A 23,444-nucleotide genomic window follows, 5' to 3' on the forward strand; every position below is an offset into this window, starting at 1 on the left:
AACCATTTGCTAAAAACTATGCTGCTGCTGCTGCTAAGTCGCTTCAGTCATGTCTGACTCTGTGCGACCCCACAGACGGCAGCCCACCAGGCTCCTCTGTCCCTGGGATTCTCCAGGCAAGAATACTGGAGTGGGTTGCCATTTCCTTAATGCATGCATGCTAAGTCTCTTCAGTTGTGTCTGACTCTTTGCAACCCCATGGACAGCAGCCCACCAGGCTCCTCTGTCCACAGGATTCTCTAGGCAAGAATACTGGAGTGCGTTGCCATTTCCTTCTCCCCTAAAAACTATAAAATGCTAATAATGGCAACTGAAGATGATTAGAAGAAATGGAAAGATATCCTATGCTCTTGGATTAGAAGAATGAATATTGTAAATACAGTCATATTACCCAAAGCAATCTATAAATGTAATGTAATCCCTATCATAATACCCATGACATTTTTCACAAAACTAGAACAAATAATCCTAAAATTTATATGGAACTACAAAAGACTTAGAATTGCCAAAGCAATCCTGAGGAAAATGAACAAAGTTGGAGACATAACTCTTCCAGACTAGACAATACTAGAAATCTACAATAACGAAAACACCATGGTGTTGGCATAGAAAGAGATACGTGAATCAATGGAACAAAATATAGAGTCCAGAAATAAACCCACATATCTACAGTCAATTAATCTACTTCGATTATACAATGGAGAAAATAGGCTCTTCAATAAGTGGTGCTGGGAAAGTTAGACAGCTATTGTACATGTAAATCAACAAAACAGAACACTCACTCATACCATATACAAAAATAAACACAAAATGGTTTAATGATCTAAGTATAAGACATAACACCATAAAACTGGAAGAGAATATGGACAAAACATTCTTGGACATAGGTTGTAGCAATATTTTCTTATATCGGTCTCAAGGCAAAAGAAATAAAATCAGAAATTGACAAATGAGACCTAATCATGTTAAAAGCTTTTGTACAGGAAGGGAAACTATCAACAAAACAAAAAGACAGCCTATTGGATGGGAGAAAATATTTGCAAATGATGAAACCAAGAAAGGGTTAATGTCTAAAATATATAAACAGCAATATAAAAAAACTCAATATCAAAAAACCAAACCATTCAATACAAAATGGAGTTCAGTTCAGTTCAGTTGCTCAGTCGTGTCGACTCTTTGCGACCCCGTGAACCACAGCACATCAGGCCTCCCTTTCCATCACCAACTCCTGAAGTCCACCCAAACCCAAGTCCAATGAGTTGGTGATGCCACCCAACCATCTCATCCTCTCGTCCCCTTCTCCTCCTGCCCTCAATCTTTCCCAGCATCAGGGTCTTTTCAAATGAGTCAGCTCTTCCCATCAGGTGGACAAAGTATTGGAATTTCAGCTTCAACATCAGTTCTACCAATGAACACCCAGGGCTGATCTCCTTCAGAATGGACTGGTTGGATCTCCTTGCAGTCCAAGGGACTCACAGGAGTCTTCTCCAACACCACAGTTCAAAGGCATCAGTTCTTTGGCAGTCAGCTTTCTTTATAGCCCAACTCTCACATCCATACATGACCACTGGAAAAACCATAGCCTTGACTAGACGGACCTTTGTTGGCAAAGTAATGTCTTTGCTTTTGAATATGCTGTCTAGATTGGCCATAACTTTGCTTCTAAGGAGTAAGTGTCTTTTAATTTCATGGCTGCAATCACCATCTGCAGTGACTTTGGAGCCCCCAAAAATAAAGTCAGCTACTGTTTCCACCGTTTCCCCATGTTTGCCATGAAGTGATGGGACCAGATGCCATGATCTTCATTTTCTGAATGTTGAGCTTTAAGCCAACTTTTTCACTCTCCTCTTTCACTTTCATCAAGAGGCTTTTTAGTTCCTCTTCACTTTCTGCCATAAAGGTGGTGTCATCTGCATATCTGAGGTTACTGATATTTCTCCCAGCAATCTTGATTCCCGCTTGTGATTCATCCAGCCCAGTGTTTCTCATGATGTACTCTGCATAGAAGTTAAATAAGCAGGGTGACAATATACAGCCTTGACATACCCCTTTTCCTATTTGGAACCAGTCTGTTGTTCCATGTCCAGTTCTAACTGTTGCTTCCTGACCTGCATTCAGGTTTCTCAAGAGGCAGGTCAGGTGGTCTGGTATTCCCATCTCTCTCAGAATTTTCCAAGTTTATTGTGATCCACACAGTCAAAGCCTTTGGCATAGTCAATAAAGCAGAAACAGATATATTTCTGGAACTCTCTTGCTTTTTCAGTGATCCAGTGGATGTTGGCAATTTGATCTCTGGTTCCTCTGCCTTTTCTAAAGCCAGCTTGAACATCTGGAAGTTCATGGTTCATGTACTGTTGAAGACTGGCTTGGAGAATTTTAAGCATTACTTTGTTTGTGTGTGAGATGAGTGCAATTGTACAGTAGTTTGAGAAAAAATGGAGAGAAGACCTAAATAGATATTTCTTTAAAGAAGACACACAGATAGCCAACAGGCACATGAAAAGAGATACAACATCACCAATTATTAGAGAAATGCAAATCAAAACCACAATGAAGTAACACCTCACACTGATCAGGATGGTTATCATCAAAAAGTCAACAAATACTAAATGCTGGAGAAGGTATGGAAAAAAGGGAACCCAAATACACTATTTATGGGAATGTAAACTGCTACAGCTACTGTGGGAAATAGTATGGAAATAGACTGAACTGAAAAAACTAAAATAGAGCTACCATATGATCCAGCAATCCCAGTCCTGGGCATGCATCAGGAAACAATGAAAACTCTAATTAGAAAGGAAACAAGCACTCCACTGTTCCCAGCAGCACTATTTACAATAGCCAAGACATGAAAACAACTCAAAGGCCCGCTGATTCAGGAAGAAGTAGTGTGTGTGTGCACACGCATGTGTATGCCTGCCTGTTGTGTATGTAAGAGAGTGTTACTCAGCCATAAAAAAGAATGAAATACTGTTATTTGCAGCAACATGAATGGACCTAGATAATATTATATCATGTGAAGTAAGTCAAAGATAAATACAGGATATCACTTATATGTGGAATCTAAAAAATAATACAAATAAATGTATTTACTTAACAAAAACGTTTGATTCCCAGACAGAAAACAAGCTTATGGTTACCAATGGGGAAAGAGAATGGGGCACATATAACAATAGGAGTAACAGATATACACTACTATACATAAAATAGATAAGCAAAAATATACAGCAAAAATATACAGCAAATATATATTCAATATTTTGTAATATATTCAGTATGTTGTAATAACCTAAAATGAAAATAATCTGAAAAAGTATATATATATCTGAATTACTTTTCTGTATACCTGAAACTAATACAATATTGTAAATCAACTATACTTCAATAAAAAATGAAAGATATAAGCCTGACTCAATGTCACAATGGTATGTTTCTTAAACTTGTAATTCAATGAAAAGTTTATTTGTAAAATTAAGATCAGTGATCACAGATCACTATAACAAATGTAACAATAATGAAAAAGTTAGGAATATTGTGAGAATTACCAAAATGTGGCACAGAGATAAGAAGTGAGAAAATTCAGTTTGAAAAATGGGGCTGATAACATGCTTGAATGCACAGCTGCCATGAATGTTCAATTTGTAAGAAGTGCAGTATCTGTGAAGTGCAATAAGATGAGTTATGCCTATAATTTCTCCTTCAGAGTGCCTGTTAGAATTTCAAAGATATTATCCTTTTACAAAGTTATTTTGTTCTCTTGAGTATGAGTTCCACAATAAAGTATCAGTATTTGGGAGCAAGATGATGTTTCTCATTCTGACCTAATTGAATTTTCTTTTCTTTGCATATTCATTATAAACTATTGGTACTGAGACAAAGAACTGTTTCATTTCTTATAAATTATTAGTTTTGAACATATGTCATCACTGAAATGAACTGGGCACACATTCTTTATAAAGTCACTCATTGCCCACAAAATTTGGTCATAATTGTACTAATATACTCATGCTGTGTAAGAAGTTGGTGCTAGAACCCCAGCTTTTTCCTTTCACTACTCAGTGGTGATGGTTTTCAGTAGACTTCTGTTAATATTTGTTAGTGAATATCCTAATTTTTATTCTTTTCAGATACTTGAAGTCATCATTTTAATCGGTTGTAAAAAGACAAGAGTACTTTAAAGCTTAGGAAGAATGGCTATATTCTAGTCCTTCAGGAAGACTGTGGTAACGTGTTCCCCAATTCTGCTGTCTGAATTAATGTCACACTTCATTTTCTTGTGCACTGCTCCATGGAGGTTAGTTATCGGGCAAGGCAGTACATGGAGAATCATTTGGGTACAAACAAAGCGGTCCTGTTCTGGGACCTCTCAACAGCTGTAGTTGGGATGTGACAAGCCAAGACACAGAGACTTCTTAAAGGCCTCTCTTCAGACTCTGGGGTATTTGATTTCCTTTTAGAATCACAGAGTATTAGAGAGTGGGCCTCAGAAATCGTAGGGTCCAATTTTATTATAGTATAGGTGTAGAAACTGCGGCTTCTTGAAAGGAAGTACCTTGTCTTTGAGAGCTTGAAGAGGTGGTGGTGGTGTGTGTGCACCTGTGTGTGTGTGTCTCAGAAAAAGAACAACTCAAAGGCAAATTTTGCTCTTATCTACCAAAAATAATGTCCCAGGATGAGGCTGCAGGAGACTTTGCTGTTTTCCTCATATCCCTTAGAGATACTTCTGGGAGTATTCTCAGAGTTGCTTCTGAGATTCCCATGTTCAAGTGCTCATTCTACACATAATGCTATTGTGTAAGAAGCAAAAGGAAGGTAGGCAGCAAGCAGTGGCCAGGATCTTCTCTACACAGTAGAATTCATTTGATTCTTAATCCTAAAAACTGAATTCCTGTATAACTTCTCAGAATGTGGCCTAAACTCATCTTAGAACCATCACTTCCTGCTTACTGTTTACCTTGTTTACACCTTGTTAAATATTTGAATGCTGGATTTGGCAGTGGTATCATACATTCACAGTATACTACTACTACTACTGCTAAATCGCTTCAGTCATGTCTGACTCTGTGCGACCTCATAGACGGCAGCCCACCAGGCTCCCACATCCCTGGGATTCTCCAGGCAAGAACACTGGAGTGGGTTGCCATTTCCTTCTCCAATTCACAGTATACCTAAGTTAAAAAAAAAAATGCTATTACTAAATACATGTGCCTTACTCTATAAAAGATAGTACCACCGTTGGGATTTCACCCAGATGCTACATGGCCTGGAATGATGTGTAAAATAGGGTTACTGTTTTAGTGAGTTTCATAATTTAATACATTATTAGCATAGTCTAGAACGCTGAAGGAATAGGACTATTGGAAATATTAACACAGGTTTAACTAAAAGCATTCAACAAATGTCCTTGCCAGGACGTCTGTTCCACCTTAAGAAACAAAGATGAGTGCCCCACTTCATGCATCAAACTCGCACTGGTCATCTATTTAACATATGGTAATGTAGATGTTTCAGCATTATTCTCTTATATCATCCCAGCCTTGCTCTGGGACAACGTCAAGAGATAGGGTGGGGAGGGAGGTGGGAGCGGGGTTCAGGATCGGGGCGGGGGACACAAGTATACCCATGGCCAATTCATGCTGATGTATGGCAAAAATCATCACAATACTGTAAATTAATTATCCTCCTATGAGAATAAATAATAAAAAAGAAAGATGAATAAGAGATGGTGTTTGGCTTTAAGGAATTAATAGGAATGAGAAGGGACAACAGGCAGTTTCTGAAGCAGGAGACAGAACTATAAAAATTAGGCCCAAAGACTATTAAAGCCTAGCAACCTGTTTTCCTTTACTGCAGGACTGTCTCAAATTGGACAAGGGTGCTCTGTGTGCTACTACAGTGTCCTATGCAGCCTCCTGTCACAGATGACACTGATTCTGTCTTTGCTGTAGGACTAGTACTAGTCGTGGTGTGTAACATGTATTCAGGGAGTGTATACTATTCATTTTCTACTGAACAAGGATTCTTATTGATATCTCCGTGCAGGTAAGTCTTAGATTTCATTTTGACAAGTCTAGTCATCATCAAAAAGTTACTTTTTGCTATACTGTTTAAGAAGTCAGGGAAGTATGAAATATTTTTAAGGAAATTTTTCATTAAAATGGTTAACAGAAAGGTTTTGGTGCTTCAAATGCTTGGCTCTGGGAAATTTAGTTATGGGTAACAGTTCACTCCTTGATAAGGGTGGATAAACAAGTTGTTAATTTATAGAGATTCCACCATTTTTGTAATTTACAACCTTGAAATGAGATGTTCTAAGGGTTGTTTGGAGGAACTTTAGCCATCCCCATTATTTCCATCACCCCTACTCCTTCCACAAAGTTATTCCACATAAACACACAAACTTTGGGTTTGCTTTGCAAATACTGGTTCTCTAGACTCTCGCTTGTAACTGGATTGAATATCTAAGTCCCTCCTACAGAGGGAAATTCTGGAGTCCCCACTTCCCAGAGGTCAACCAAAATGGAACAAACAGAACAAACACATATGAGGCCACCACTTAAGGGAGCCAGTGTGATTTTTTTCTTAAGTACCGAGGACTTCAGCTCTAAGCTACAATAGGGTTTCTACCTTCTGAAACCCTGGAACATCTTGTAGAATCACCTGGAGCCATGAAATGGTAGTGATTTTTCTGGGGTAAATGTGTTGTAACAGAACAGATTTGTTCAGTTTCTCCTTTGCTTGTCCATCTCCTAAGAAGAGAGATGGTTGAGTAAACACAAAATTATAATTTAGTCAATTTTTAATATTTACTTGAGATAAGACCTTTTACATTTTAATCATTCAGGCTGTGACTTTTCCATCTGATTTTTCATTGGCTAATACATGTATAGAAAGAATATCTATTTTTTCAATGTCTGAGGATCACTTAAACTATCTGAAAATGAAGGGTTTTTTTTTCCTCTGGTTTGATACAAATTGGGCTTTACCCACATTTACACTAAAAAAATTAATAAAACTGAACTCTTACTAAATCTCTAGGATGAGAACCCCTTCTGCTCCCCCTCTTATTTTTCCATTGAGCCATGTTTACAATCTAAAAGTCCAAATTGTGGCTAAAAAATTGATACAATGTACTCCCTGGAATGTGATTACCTAAGGCAACCAGCATATTTTATTTCATTATTTAGTTCAATAATAAGTTTGCTGAATCGTGGTTTGTGTCTTATGCATTTTATTAAAGGAAAAGAAAAAACTCTAACTGGAAATTTAAACTGAATCAGTAAGAAAGAAAAAGGCCAGACCTTACAAGCAATTTTGTAATTGTCTCTGGTTCAAGGTGGCTGCAAAATGCTTACACCACACACATGCACATACTTATTCATGTAAAACAAAACTCCTTTGTTCCTCAAGTTCTTTAAAAAAAAATGTATGATACTCATTCCCCACCTCTCCTTTTCTTAACTTGGCCCTCACTCCTAATTGGCAGAGTTTGTGAAACTTAGCAACCTACTCAGCAAGTCTAGAACAGCTTCAAATAACAGTTATCTAAAACTAAAAAAATAAAACCTTCTTTTCTCTTTGAAAAGCAATATTTAAATATTTGATACATCCTTTATCTTATTATGACTCTATGATGTTTCTCTGCTTATAAAGTACTCTGTTAAATAAAGCTTAAATAAATTTTTTAAAAATTTAAAATCTTATCCTTTGAGGAATCTTTGAGGTCCTAAAAGAGTTATTAGGTTTTCTTAGGTAACTACTATCAATGCAAATTAAATAGTATCAATGTGAATTAAATAAAGGAAATTCATGGATTAGAAATAGGACTATAAAAAGGCAATCAGAATTTTATACATTCTAGGTTACTTTAGAAGTTATTTAGCTGAGGGCTTATACAGAGAGTGGCATACTTTATACTATGGATTGAAGCAAAACCTTGCACAATGACAAAAGTAGTTTATTTTGGAGCAAAAACAAACAAAAATTAAATAAAACTAGGATAAAAGGAAAAAATCCAAGTAAAAAGAAGCAAAATGTCAATAAATTTTAAGAGCTCAGATGGAAAATTAACTTGATTGGTAATTTTGTTGAATTAAAGAATGAATGAACAAGATAACATGTATTCTTTAGGCCATGAAACTTCTAATATTGGAAAGCTAAAAAGTGGCAAGGTAGAAGAGAGCTCTATACATGCTGGCTGTCTGATATATAAAAGTGATATCTCAAGTTCTGTGAATGGATTAAACTTTTGTTCTTACTTAAGACAGTGCTGTCTACAGTACTGTTTTGTGATGATGAACATGTTTGATATCTGCACTGGACAACAGTCACAAAGAGCTTGTGAGCACTTAAAATGTGACTAGTGTAAGTGATGAACTGAAGTTTTATTTATCCTTGATTTTATTTTTATAAGTTTAAATAGCCACAGATGGCTATTTAATACACACACAATTCCAATAAACTGCAGAGGAAGGAACACTTCTGAACTCATTCTCTGAGTCCAGAATCACACTTATACCAAAATCATACAAAGATATCACAAAAAAGAATATCGTAGGCCAATATCACTAATGAACATAGATGAAAAATCTTCAACAAAACACTAGCAAACTGAATCCAACAATATATTAAAAGTGATCAAGTGGGATTTATTCCAGGGATGTAAGGATTTTTCCATATCACAAATCAATCAGTATAAAATACTAAATTAACAAATTGAAGAATAAAAACCACATGATCATCTCAATGGGTACAGAAAAATATTTTGACAAAATTCAACATCCATTCATTTATGATAAAATGTTTCCAGAAGGAGGGCAAAGAGGGAACCTATCACAACATAATAAAGGCTATATGTGACAAATCCACAGGTAACACCATACTAAATGGTAAAAAACTGAAAGCATTTCTTCTAAGATCAGGAACAAGACAAGGATGCCCATTCTCATCACTTTTATTCAACATAGTACTAACCCTGGATAGACACATCAATAAGACAAAAAATAGAAATTTAGAAAATCTAAATTGGAAAGTAAGAAGTAAAACTGTCACTGTTTTCAGATGACATGATACTGTACACAGACAATATACATTCTCAAGACACCACCAGAAAACTACTAGAGTTTATCAATTAATTTGGTAAAGCTGCAGGATACAAGATTAACATATAGAAACCTGCTACATTTCTATATACTAACAACAACTATGTGTACGAGAAATTAAGGGAAAAAATCCTATTTACCATTGTATCAAAAAGAATAAAATACCTAGGAAGAAATCTACCTAAGGAGGTAAGAGACCTGTACTCAAAAAACCATAACATACTGATAAAAAATCTGAAGATGAAAAAAACAGATGGAAAGATATACTGTGTTCTTGGTTTAGAAGGATTAATATCATTAAAATGACCCTAGTACCCAATGAAATCTATAGATTCAAAGCAATCCCTATCAAAATTCTGAGTGTATTCTACAGAATATGAACAAATAACTTTAAAATTGTATGGAAACACAAAAGAGTCCTAACAGCCAAAACAACCTTGAGGATCATGCTCCCTGACATCAGACAATACTACAAAGCTACAGTAATCAAAACAGAATGGTACTAGGGCAAAAATAAGACACATAAGCCCAATGGCACAGAATAGAGAGCCCAGAAATAAATTCACATGCCAACAGTCAATTAATCTATGACAAAGGGGGCAAGAACATACAATGGAGAAAGGACAGTCTCTTCAATAAGTGGTGCTAGGAAAACTGAATAGCTATATGTAAAGTAATTAGCCTCCAATTAAAATAAATTTATATTAAAAAAGAATAAAACTAGAACATTTTCTAACACCATATATAAAAATAAATTCAAAATAGATTAAAGACCTAAATGTAAGGCCAGAAACCATAAAACTTGTAGAAGGAAACAGGCAGAACACCCATTGTCATAAACTGTGGCAATATTTTTTGAATTTGTCTCCTAAGCAAAGGAAATAAAAGCAAAAATAAATAAATGGAACCCAATTCAACTTAAAAGTTTTTGTACGCAAGGAAAACTACTGATAAAACAAAAAGACAACCTACTTTAATTGCTGAAAATATTTGCAAATGATATGACTGATTAGGAGTTAATATTCATTGCATATACACAACTCATATAACTCAACATTCAAAAAAACCCCAAACAACCCGATTAAAGAATGGGCAGAAGAATAAATATACATTTTCCCCAGGGGGAAATACAGTGGCAAACATGAAAAGATGCTCAATAACACTAATCATCAGGGAAATGCAAATCAAAACCACAGTGAGACATCCTCACATTGTCAGAATGGCTATCACCAAAAAGAAAAGAAATAACAAACGTTGGTGAGGATGTGGAGAAAAGGGAACCCTTGCACACTGATGGTGGGTGTTTAAATTGGTACAGCCACTGTGAAAAATAGTGTGTAGTTTTCTCTAAAAAATAAAAATAGAGCTACTATATGACCCAGCAATTCTATTCCTGTGTATATATCCTAAAAAAACCCCCAATACACTAATTCAAAAAGATATAAGCATCTCCATGTTCATAGCAGCATTCTTTACAAGAGCCAAGATATGGAAGCAAACTAAATGTCCATCAACAGATGAATGCATAAAGAAGATGTGGTATACACATATCACACACACACACAGCCATAAATTTTGCCATTTTCAGCATTTCAGCAATGTGTATGAACTTGGAAGGTATTATGCTAAGTGAAATAAGTCATATTGAGAAAGACAAATACTGTATGATATCACTTATATGTGGAATCTAAAACATACAACAAACTAGTAAATATAACAAAGCAGACTCACAGATTTGGAAAACAAACCAGCAGTTATCAGTAGGGAGAAGGAAGAGCGGAGGGGCAGTATAGAGACAAGGAACTAAGAGGTACAAACTAGTGTATATAAAACAAGCTGCAAGGATATACTGTATTGTACAATATGAGGAATATATCCAATATTTTATAATAATTATAAATGGAGTATAACTTTTAAACTGGAAATCACTATATTGTATACCTGTAACTTATATATGAACTATACTTGAATTAAAAAAAATAGCCAACAATAACTAGTGGCTACCTTGTTAGGCACTACAGCTCTTGGAAGATAAAAAACAGAGTAATTATCTAACAGTGTATACATATTTATATTTCTTTAAATCTTGCTTTAAATAGTATAGATTGCCATTTTATATAATACTGCAAAATATCATTGAATGGATCACATATCTACTAATTACGGTTTTCTAAACTATCTGTCTAGTCGAAACTGTTCTTTTTTCTTAGAGAAACTATCAGACTATGAGAACAGTAAGGAAGAGAAAACTGCCTTTAATGGGCTAGTTCCACAAAACTGAGCCTATAGAAAAAGAACCAATGGCTCATCTCTTAAACTAAATTATATTCAGAATCCGCCTAGGGTGTTGTGATTAGCCAGGTTACAGTCCATTTTTTCAATGGTGGTCTTGCATGTTTTGCCTCGTAAAATTCCTAAAACTTGGGCAACTGCTCTCTTACTTGCTTCAACCACCAATGATGCAGAAAGTCGAATTCCTCCAACAAGTCACAAATCTCAGGATCCAAAAGGACTTGAAATTCATCTAGTCCAAGCCATTTGCTTGATACACATAGAGGACATTGGCTCAAATCTGGGCTTAAATTAGAGTAAAATTTCCCCTATATTGCTGAACTACTGAGTGATGGAACTGAGCTGGAAAAATAACTAGATGAAAGAGTTCTGGATTAGACACCTTTTAATCCCCCAGACATTTGTCTTTTAGCTAATTGAGTCTTTCAAAAATGTGATTACCAGGACCTTCAGTTCAGTTTAGTTCAGTCGCTCAGTTGTGTCCAACTCTTTCCGATCCCATGAACTGCAGCACGCCAGGCCTCACTGTCCATCACCAACTCCAGAGTTCACACAAACTCACTGTCCATCTAGTCGGTGATGCCATCCAGCCATCTCATCCTCTGTCGTCCCCTTCTCCTCCTGCCCCCAATCCCTCCCAGCATCAGAGTCTTTTCCAATGAGTCAACTCTTTGCATGAGGTGGCCAAGTATTGGAATTTCAGCTTTAGCATCAGTCCTTCCAAAGAACACCCAGGACTGATCTCCTTCAGGATGGACTGGTTGTATCTCCTTGCAGTCCAAGGGACTCTCAAGAGTCTTCTCCAACACCACAGTTCAAAAGCATCAATTCTTTGGCACTCAGCTTTCTTCACAGTGCAACTCTCACATCCATACATGACCACTGGAAAAACCATAGCCTTGACTAGATGGACCTTTGTTGGCAAAGTAATGTCTCTGCTTTTTAATATGCTATCTAGGTTGGTCATAACTTTCCTTCTAAGGAGTAAGCGTCTTTTAATTTCATGGTTGCAATCACTATCAGCAGTGATTTTGGAGCCCCCCAGAATAAAGTCTGACACTGTTTCCACTGTTTCCCCATCTCTTTGCCATGAAGTGATGGGACCAGATGCCATGATCTTCATTTTCTGAATGTTGAGCTTTAAGCCAACTTTTTCACTCTCCACTTTCACTTTCATCAAGAGACTTTTTAGTTCCTCTTCACTTTCTGGGTGGTGTCACCTGCATATTTGAGCTTATTGATATTTTTCCCAGCAATCTTGATTCCAGCTTGTGCTTTTTCCAGCCCAGAGTTTCTCATGATGTACTCTTCATAGAAGTTAAATAAGCAGGGTGACAATATACAGCCTTGACGTACTCCTTTTCCTATTTGGAACCAGTCTGTTGTTCCATGTCCAGTTCTAACTGTTGCTTCCTGACCTGCATATAGGTTTCTCAGGAGGCAGGTCAGGTGGTCTGGTGTTCCCGTTGCTTTCAGAATTTTCCAAGTTTATTGTGATCCACACAGTCAAAGGCTTTGGCATAGTCGCAGAAATAGATGTTTTTCTGGAACTCTCTCGCTTTTTATTTTTCCATGATCCAGCAGAGGTTGGCAATTTGATCTCTGGTTCCTTTGTCTTTTCTAAAACCAGCTTGAACATCAGGAAGTTCATGGTTCACGTATTGCTGAAGCCTGGCTTGGAGAATTTTCAGCATTACTTTACTAGTGTGTGAGATGAGTGCAATTGTACGGTAGTTTGAGCATTCTTTTGCATTGCCTTTCTTTGGGATTGGAATGAAAACTGACCTTTTCCAGTCCTGTGGCCACTGCTGAGTTTTCCCAATTTGCTGGCATATTGAGTGCAGCACTTTCACAGCATCATCTTTCAAGAATCACCTCCAATAGCTTTGTTTGTAGTGATGCTTTCTAAGGCCCACTTGACTCCACATTCCAAGATGTCTGGCTCTAGGTGATCCATTGTGATTATATTGGTTGTGAAGATATTTTTTGTACAGTTCTTCTGTGTATTCTTGCCACCTTTTCTTAATATCTTCTGCTTCTGTTAGGTCCATACCTTTTCATAAAATGTTCCCTTGGCATCTCTAATTTTCTTGAAGAGATCTCTAGTCTTTCCCATTCTGTTCTTTTCCTCTATTTCATTGCATTGATCACTGAGGAAGGCTTTCTCGTATCTTCTTGCTATTCGTTGGAACTCTGCATTCAGATGCTTGTATCTTTCCTTTTCTCCTTTGCTTTTCGCTTCTCTTCTTTTCACAGCTATTTGTAAGGCCTCCCCAGACAGCCATTTTGCTTTTTTGCATTTCTTTTCCATGGGGATGGTCTTGTTCCCTGTCTCCTATACAATGTCACGAACCTCCGTCCATAGTTCATCAGGCACTCTATCAGATCTAGTCCCTTAAATCTATTGCTCACTTCCACTGTATAATCATAAGGGATTTGATTTAGGTCATACCTGAATGGTCTGGTGGTTTTCCCTACTCTCTTCAATTTAAGTCTGAATTTGGCAATAAGGGTTCATGATCTGAGCCACAGTCATATCCTTGTCTTGTTTTTGCTGACTGTATAGAGTTTCTCCATCTTTGGCTGCAAAGAATATAATCAATCTGATTTCAGTGTTGACCATCTGGTGATGTCCATGTGTAGAGTCTTCTCTTGTGTTGTTGGAAGAGGGTGTTTGCTATGACCAGCACATTGTCTTGGCAAAACTCTATTAACCTTTGCCCTGCTTCTTTCCGCTTTCCAAGGCCAAATTTGCCTGTTACTCCAGGTGTTTCTTGACTTCCTACTTTTGCATTCCAGTCCCCTATAAGGAAAAGGACATCTTTTTTGGGTGTTAGTTCTGAAAGGTCTTGTAGAGAGCAATATTGCATAGGAACCTGGAATGTCAGGTCCATGAATCAAGGCAAATTGGAAGTGGTCAAACAGGAGATGGCAAGAGCGAAAGTCGACATCCTAGGAATCAGTAAACTAAAATGGACTGTAATAGGTGAATTTAACTCAGATGACCATTATATCTACTACTGCAGGCAGGAATCCCTTAGAAGAATTGGAGTAGCCATCATGGTCAACAAAAGAGTCTGAAATGCAGTACTTGGATGCAGTCTCAAAAATGACAGAATGATCTCTGTTCGTTTCCAAGGCAAACCCTTCAATATCACAGTAATCCAAGTCTATGCCCCAACCAGTAAGGCTGAAGAAGCTGAAGTTGAATGGTTCTGTGAAGACCTATAAGACCTTTTAGAACTAACCAGGTCCTTAATATATGTTAATTTACCTGAAATGAACTGACTTGAAAGATACAATTCATAGTAACTTTTAGTAATGACACACAAATTGTTAGTCACATATTAGTGATAAACAATCTATATGTGCACTTGTGATCAAGATTATTGGAAGTTTTTTTATGAATAAAAGTAAAAAGGAATTGCACATGCCTCTAAGGAATTTCCCACTAGATTCTGTGTAGATGGCGAGTTATACAGAACTGGTGATCTACTATGAGTCTCAGGGTTTCTTTTTCCCCCCATTGACTATTTGAATCTCCCTCATCATGGATAATTCACAACAAATGGTTTCTTTGTATAGGTTTTACTTTATGCTGAGATAAATGTTGATATGAATATATCCTGTATTAGTTTTAACTGTAGTTTAATCACCTGCCTCTTCATAGTTTTTACATTTTAGTCTGTAGAAATGTGTGGTGGTGGTAGCATGTGTTGATAGTAAGACAAAACACTCATCATGACATTGCATTGAGTTCAGATTTTTCCCAAACTGCACCAAAATGTGAATGAACATTATAAACTCAGGTTAGAAATACAGATACAGCCTATAGACTTTACTTTTTAATGAGACTCAATATTTTGTTTTTGAGTTTTCTTTTTAAAAAAATAATATTTGTTTCACATGTAAAATAATTATTAGACTTAAGAGTTTAGTTTACTGGAAACTAAAAAATAAATAAACTGAAAAATACTCAAAATTCTAATAGTTATTTTAAACATAAAAGAGTTGAGGTAATCTACAAAAATGCAGACAAATGTGAGAAGGGAAAACTAGGAGCTCCAAATACATTTTGCACAAGATTCTTCCCAGTTTGAAAACATACTACACATTCAGCTCTGGGTCCTAGAAGTCAGTTTTTCTTTTCTGTTTTACTCAAAACACTAGTATTAAGCAGTCACATAAAAAAAAGAGAAATTCAAAGATCATTCACTAAAAAATTTAAATTTTCTACTAGGAATGATTTAATGTATATTATCTAGTAAAAGAGTTGATAATTTTCCTTATAAATATACACTAAAAATCATGCCAGAACCCACAGCACCTTGTGGCGTATGCTCACGCTCCCTCCTCCCTCCTCCTCTAGATGCACGTCCAGTCTTCTCAGTGTTCATATGTGGGCCCTGAGACACTGACAAGAAGGCAGTCTTCATCTTCTCTTTTATGGCTTTAGCAAATCATTCTGAGTCAAAAGAAATATTACCTGTGATGTTGTTTATTTTTAAACAAACGAACCAGACCAAATGGATCTGGTCCACGAGACTCTGATTTTAAAATTGCATACTGATCAAATATCATATTGTTCTGAATTTAGTTGAAAAAAGTGTGTCATAAGAATCACTTTTGTAGTAACTTATAAGGGAAAATAATCTGAAAAAAAAAAGAATATAGATATGTAAAACTGAATCACTTTGCTGCATACCTGAAACTAATACAATACTGTAAATCAACTATACTTCAGTAAAAAAAACTAAGTAATGAAAAAAATGAATATGAATGCCATGCATGAACCTCCACTGAAATGCAGTCTTTATGAACTGGTTGGAAGGAGAATATGTTTGAGATATCCATTTGAAAGTATGGCAGGATAAATCTCTCTGCGAGTCCTGATAAAACTGATTTTTAATGAGTGGAAAAAGAGAATTTGTTTCTAAAGAAATAAAGCATTTTGAAATAGAATGTGCTCAATCATGCAATCTTATATGTCTGAAGGAAAAACTATAAAAGTTATTTAATACAGGACCAGCTGTAGAAATTTGAATTAACTATATATTCTCAAATATGACAACATTATCAAGGCATCTCTTTTCTTTTGTTCTGCTGGCTTCTCTCCCTCTTACCAACCCTCTCCCAAACCATAATTGTGATTATTTTTAAAAGCCTAGAATATGTTTTTTTTTTTCATTTTTATTTTACACCAGAGCACGGTTGATTAACAATGTTGTGTTAATTTCAAATGTAGAGCAAAGTGATTCAGTTACACATATACTTGTATTTATTCTTTTTCAAATATTTTTCCCATTTAGGTTAATATAGAATACTGAACAGCATTTCCTTGTTTGTTATCTCTTTTAAACATAGTGGTATGTACATGTCAGTTCCAAGCTTTTGATCCATCCATACCCCTTCCCTCTTGCTAACCATAACTTTGTTCTCTAAGTCTGTGAGACTAGAATATGGTCTTATCTTCTGGAATTATACACGCCCCCTGGGTAAACAATTCAGCACCAGAGTTTTTGAGTGCATTGGCTCAGAAGCCACGTTGTCAAGGATAGACTCCAAGTGTTATCACTTACTCTGGTGTCCTCAGACAAATTATCTAACTTTCCAGTGCCTCAGTTTCCTTATCTGTAAACTAGGGACAATAATAGTAATTATCTCAGAAGTTAACAGGATAATTAAATGAGTTAATAAATGTAAAGTACTTAGAAACAGTGCTTGGTATACAGTAACTTGGTAAACAGTAACTTTTTAATAAAGCTTAAAAAACATTTTATAATGACAATTTCAAAGAGTAACTTTGGACTAATGACTCCTAAATTTCTATCTCTATCCTCTAACTTTCTTAATTTTAACAATAATGTCAAATTTTGTCAAAAAAATAAAAAGAAATTTGGTCTTATCTTTATATAAAACTGCTATATACCCAACCATCAGACATTTATTTAATACCTATTTTAAGATACTTTTTTTTTTTCTTGTGTCAAGGATATGGAGGCAAATAATTCTTTATTCTCTACTGGGTGAGAAAAACAAGTAGAGAAATGGTTACACTACGATGTGATAAATATTTGGATTGAGGTATATAGGGGCTATAAAATTATTGAAGACATTTGTCTAAATCAGACTTTTGCTCAAACATTGTGAGTTATCCATTGCTGTATAGCAAACTATCCTGAAATTTGGCAGCATAAAACAAGAAACATTTATTATTGGATAGCTTCTGCAGGTCAGGAATCTGGGCACAGCTCAGCTGGATAATTCAGGCTCAGGGTCCCTCACAGGCTGCAATCAAGCTATGGCAAGGGCTGCAGTGATCTCAGGAACAAATGAAGGAGAAGCTGCTTCTAGGCTCACTCATGTGATTATTGGCAAGACTTTCTTCTTCAAGGGTTGTTGGACTAAGGGTCTCAGTTTCTTTTCTTTTTTTTTTTTCTTGCATTTTAATAGGGCTTTTAAATTGCAATAAAAATATATTATTTCCCACTACACTTAGGGTCCAGATAACAGGGTCTCAGTTTCTTGCTGACACTTTCCTGCCTCTGGGGAGTCTCCACAGGACAGTTCGCAACTTGGTAGCTGGTTTCTCCCAAAGGGCTCCAAAAGAGCAAGCAAGAAAGGCTGAGTAGGACTGATGTCAGTCTTTTCATAGCTGAATCTCAAAAGTGACATTTCATTATGTTTGCTATATTCTATTTGTTAGAAGCAAGTCATAGGTTCAGCCCATACCCAATGGGAAATAATTACACAAGGGCATAAAACAGAAGGCAGGAACCACTGAGGACCATTTTAGAGTCTGCCAATCCCAAACATGATGAATTAAATTTGTCTTTTTTTGTTTTTGTTATTTATCTCCTCCACTTTCTCTACTATCTCCTACTCCTTCACTCTGAATAGATGTGTTTACTGCAGAGTGTTATTTTTCCACTTCAGAAAAGCCAGAGGACTCCAATAAGCCCAGAGAAAACTAATACAATATTCTAAATTCTGAATAGCTGTAAATATAAATGTAAATAAATAGCTGTAAATGTAAACTTTCAGGAGAAAGATAAATTTAATGATCATACAGTCATCACAGATAAAAGAAATCTGGACACAAATTTCATTAGCAGCTACCAAGATCTTGGTTTTAACATAACATTGTAAAAATCAACTATACTTCAATTTAAAAAAATTACTGACATGTACACACTGCTATATTTAAAGTGGATAATCAACAAAAACCTACTGTATAGCACAGGGAACTCTGCTCAATGTTATGTGGCAGCCTGGATGGGAGGGGAGTTGGGGGAGAATGGATGCGTGTATATGTATGGCTGAGTCCCTTTGCTGTCTACCTGAAACTACCACAACATTGTTAATCAGCTATAACCCAATATAAAATTAAAAGTTAAAAAAACCCCAAAACAACAACAAAAATTTTAAAGGAAAAACATGTTAAAATAAAGATCTTGTCGAAAACATTACTGGGCTGTGTCGCCGACCACCAGCCTGGACTGTCATGTCAGGCAAGTAGCAGAACAGCAGACTGTTGCCAGCTCTGCTGCATGAATCATCTGGGCAAGCTACTCACCCTCGAGCTTTGACTTCCTCATTTGTAGAGTGGCTGTATGAGTACCTGCTCTTCCCACTGTCACAGGAGTTTTACCATTTCTCATAATAATACACGAGAGTCAATATATGCTTTGAAACACTGTAGAGTGCTGATGAATGTAAGGTATTATCATTTTGTTCATCATTAGATATAGGAATATTTTTTTCTTATCAGCAGGTATTACATTTTACAAGCTCAGAAAGCATTATGGAAAGTCAGTTACTTTCTTTTCTTAAAAAATTTTGTTTTTTTGAAGTGTAGTTTATTTTTAATGTTGTATTAATTTCTACAAAGTGATTAGTTATACATATATACACATTTTTCCATATTCTTTTCCATTATGGTTTATCACAGGATATTGAATATAATTCCCTTACTATACAGCAGGATTCTGTTGTTTACCCATTCAGTATATAATAGTTTACATCTGCTGATCCCAAACTCCCCATCCATCCCCCACCACCCCCGGCAGCCACAGTCTATTCTCTATGTCTCTGAGTCTGTTTCTGTTTCACAGGTAAGTTCAGTTATGTCATACTTTAGATGTATAAATGATATCATATGGCATTTGTCTTTCTGCTTATTTCACTCGGTATGATTAGCTCTAGGTCCATCTATGTTGCTGCAAATGGCATTTCTTTTTTATGGCTGAGTAATATTCCATTATGTATGTGTACCACATTTTATTCAGCCATTCATCTGTAGATGGACTTTTAGATTGTTTCCGTGTCCTGGCTATTGTAAATAGTGCTGCTATGAACACTGAAGTGGTATGTATCTTTTTAAATCAATTTTGTCCATAGCTGACATTTTCTGAATGGTGATTTCTTTCAGATCTTTAGGAAATGAAATACTCTCCTAAATGGTTTCATGTTGTAGATATCCATTTTGTGCTTTTCCCATCTCAACCCATACTTACTCTCTTCCAACATTCTCAGTAAATTGGTGTTATGAAACCTTGTATTGCTGTTTGACAAATCCATACCCATCAGAAATATAAATAGAGACATTTTTTACAATCACAATAAAAATTAGCTAAAAATAAAAATAATCTATTATGAATGGTTTTAGATATCTTTCAAGTTTCACTTCTAAACATTTAAAAATTTTGAATTTTAAGCATTAGTTTGAATAATTCAAGATTGATGAGCATCCTTAAATTACAAGTCTCAGAACAGACTGAATTAGTTCTCTAGTTTGCCTTTCTCCTTGTGTTCCAGAGTCATCCAAGTTAATTCTATCTCCCTGTGGTCAGTGAGACTCTGGAGGTTATCTGGACTGAAATATGGGAGAAGTGTCCTACAAAGAATCCTCAGAATCTGCTAGAGCAGTGTTCTCCACATTTCTAGGATCATGTATCCTATGAGTAAACGCTATGTGAGCACACACCCTTATAGGTATAATTTAAAATTTAGAAATTATACACATATCAATCTGTATTAATATATTAGGCATATTATAAAAGATGCCATTTACAAATAGAAAAGTGAGATGAAATAAAATATTTAAAAATAAAATTTAACATGATATTTATTAATGGTACACTGAACCTTTTATCCTCAAATTATAGAGATTTGTATTGAGGTCTATACAGTTTATAAATGCCTTGCAAATTAAACTGGCATCATACTATTATTTGCTAATTTTGAAAAGTACAATGTACATTTAGGGCTAGGCTCATTGTTGTAACAATGATGTCTATCCATATTTCAATTGATGTTTTTGAAAATTTTAATTTTTTTGGCCTATGTCTCAGCAGAACTTATTGGATCACCACTAATTTTGTCTCTCAGTGTGACTGAAAAGGAGCTCCTTCAAGAAACAGGGGAAATATCATTCAGTCTTTTTTTTTTAATAGTCTTGCATTATAAATATTACCATCAATCCAAAGTTTCTTTTCAGGGAAATGTTTAAAGCTATTGGTCCACTAGTAAGTGTTAATTTAGTTAAATTACATGATATAATCTATAACTCTGCTTAACCATCCAAAGAAAACAGCAATAAATTGTGAACCTCAGACAATAACATAAGAGCAAAGATGTCATTATTATCCCTCAATACAGTAGAGTGAAAACTGAAATGTCAACTGAGTGAGGGTACTTGTCTTCTAAATATTAGTCAAGTGTAATTTCTTTTTTATTTTTAAAGATATAAATAGATACAATATATATATTTTCCACCCAGAGTTGTATATACCCCAGTTTAGAGACCATTTACTATATCCCTTTGTGTTCAGCCATGTCCCTAGTGAGACCTGGGCAAAAATCGGTTACACAGAAGGGGGACAAGACTGTAAACAGACACCCCTGCTGCAACCAAAGAGCTCCAACTTCATTAAATTGTTGGGTTGGCCAAAAAGTGTGTTTGGGATTTTAAAAAAAAGGAAAAACCCAAAAGAACTTTTTGGCTAACTGATATATTTTTATACATTAAGCTAAGAAATATTCAGTTGAACAAACGATTACATAGCTAAGCTATGTCTGAAACTTTCTTCTGGAGAAATCTAGAAGCCCATGACCCACAGTTCTGACAAATGTTTGAAATGGAACACTTTACTAACGAGCTAAACATACCAGTTTTTTAAGTTCCTGAGTTTTATGTTTGTTTTATTTCTCTTACATGCAAAATCACAGCCATAGATCTAAAAGAGAAAATACTTTTACCCAAACATGCTATGAAAGTTGTGAATGTAATTCAATGCTAAATAGAGCATTAGTTATAAAAGACAATATTTTTTTTTTCTTAACTGAGACATTAAAAAAAGCTAAAAGTTTTGAATATTTTGGAGATAGATCACATTAAAGCAAAGCTTAAAAAGGATATGGTTCTTTCAGTATTTCAGTGAGTTTAATCCTGACTTGTCTAGGGGCTTTGGAAATACCAGCTACCTCATGCATTTTAAGATAATATAAAATCAGTGGACTCTGACCTCCAATATTGAAGAGAACACGGTGAAACTCTGGACCACTACTGATATAATGTGACTGGAAGGGGTAGGAAAAAAAAAAGAAGAGTCAATTATTACTTTTGCGTATTTTTAAAGAACTATAAATTAAATATATCTGCATTATAACTATAAATACAATTATTATCTGGTATATTAAAACAAAGGGAAATTTTGCAAGGCATTCTTCTTAATGAAAGTGCTTATAAGCCTATGAGTGTGTGTTGTAAGGCTCTGGTAGTCTTTAGCATGAAGACAGGCCAATAGAGATCATTCTATCTGAAGAACAGAGAGAGAAAAATGAGCATAACCCCAGAAAAAGGGATGGAAAAAATATGAAGAAATAATGACTGAAACTTTCCAAGTTTTAAAAAAACACATCCTAGAAACTTAACTCCAAGTAGGATAAAGTCACATCTGGATGTATCATAGTCAAAAGTGTTAAAAATGACAAATAGAAAAATTTCAAAAACAGCAAGAGAAAAATGACATATAAGAGAACCCCCAAAAGTTAACAGGTGACTTCTCATCAGAACAATGGAGGCCAGAAGCCCATCAAAGCGCTGATGAAAGAAACTTCGACCATGAATTCTGTGCCAGGGAGACAATCACCATAATTATAATTGCTTCAATATTCTACTATTGACTTCTTGTAGAATACAAGGTAAGTATAGCAACTACTCATGTTGTCTTTCCTCAGTTTTTGTAATTCCTAGATGAGAGATTTATTGTTGATTCCATTTCCTATGTGGAAATTTTTTTTCTCATTTGTTTTAACTGATATATAAAATTCTCATATTTCTTTTGCTTATGGTCAATTTTTCACTGTATTCATTCATAGGTGCTCCAAAATTACTTCAAATGGTGGGGCTACTGTAATTCCACTGTTGTCTTGATGACAATTCATATCAGGATATATCTAGCCTGATCTCAAAAACTGCATGCAAAATGAAGTGAGCTCTGTCAGGTTTAAAGGGAGATCTTGCCTGTCTAGAAAGATGTCTTAATTACCCTTTTTCTGAGTTCTGCCTTGGTAATAATAAGACAGAAACTCTATCTTACTGGTTTTAGATATAGACATTTCTGTTATTTTTCTGCAGTTACTAGTTTCTAAACTAGGAAAACCACAGTACACAGATCTGTCCTCCTCTATGAGAATCTATGACTTTTAAAGGATAGTTCCATCAGTCAAGAGCATAAATAGGCATTAAATGCAAATCCAGTGTTTTGTGGAGCCTTAGCCATTTTCTTGGGTACTTTAAGGTCGCAAGTTGTCCAAAGAACTCTTGCTAAAGGTATACCAAGTAGCCAAAATAATTAACAGAAGTCTCATTGCTTCCAATTACCCCCACAAAAGATAATGGCAGAAAACTCTGAGAACTTTAAGATTCCATGACCAAGCAGCGGTGGCTGCGTGGGCACAGGAGGGCCTAGAAGAGCTATCCCAAGTTGAAGGTCAGGAAGGGCGGTGGTGAGGAGATACCCTTCATCCAAGGTAAGGAGCAGCGGC

At 35.7% G+C, this 23,444-nt stretch overlaps 1 protein-coding gene across 1 annotated transcript in view; it reads right to left on the minus strand.

The window, feature by feature from the left end:
- The window catches only part of FAM227B (family with sequence similarity 227 member B), a 209,025-nt gene that overhangs the window by 13,751 nt on the left and 171,830 nt on the right, over positions 1 to 23,444 (minus strand). Inside the window, exon 11 of the mRNA XM_068992351.1 lies at positions 21,812 to 21,974. Within this exon, the coding sequence (XP_068848452.1) occupies positions 21,812 to 21,974 (163 nt within the window). The remainder of the gene's footprint in view (positions 1 to 21,811; positions 21,975 to 23,444) is intronic.

Source organism: Capricornis sumatraensis, chromosome 2 (genome assembly GCF_032405125.1).
Source record: "Capricornis sumatraensis isolate serow.1 chromosome 2, serow.2, whole genome shotgun sequence".
NCBI classification, from domain to species: Eukaryota; Metazoa; Chordata; class Mammalia; order Artiodactyla; family Bovidae; genus Capricornis; species Capricornis sumatraensis.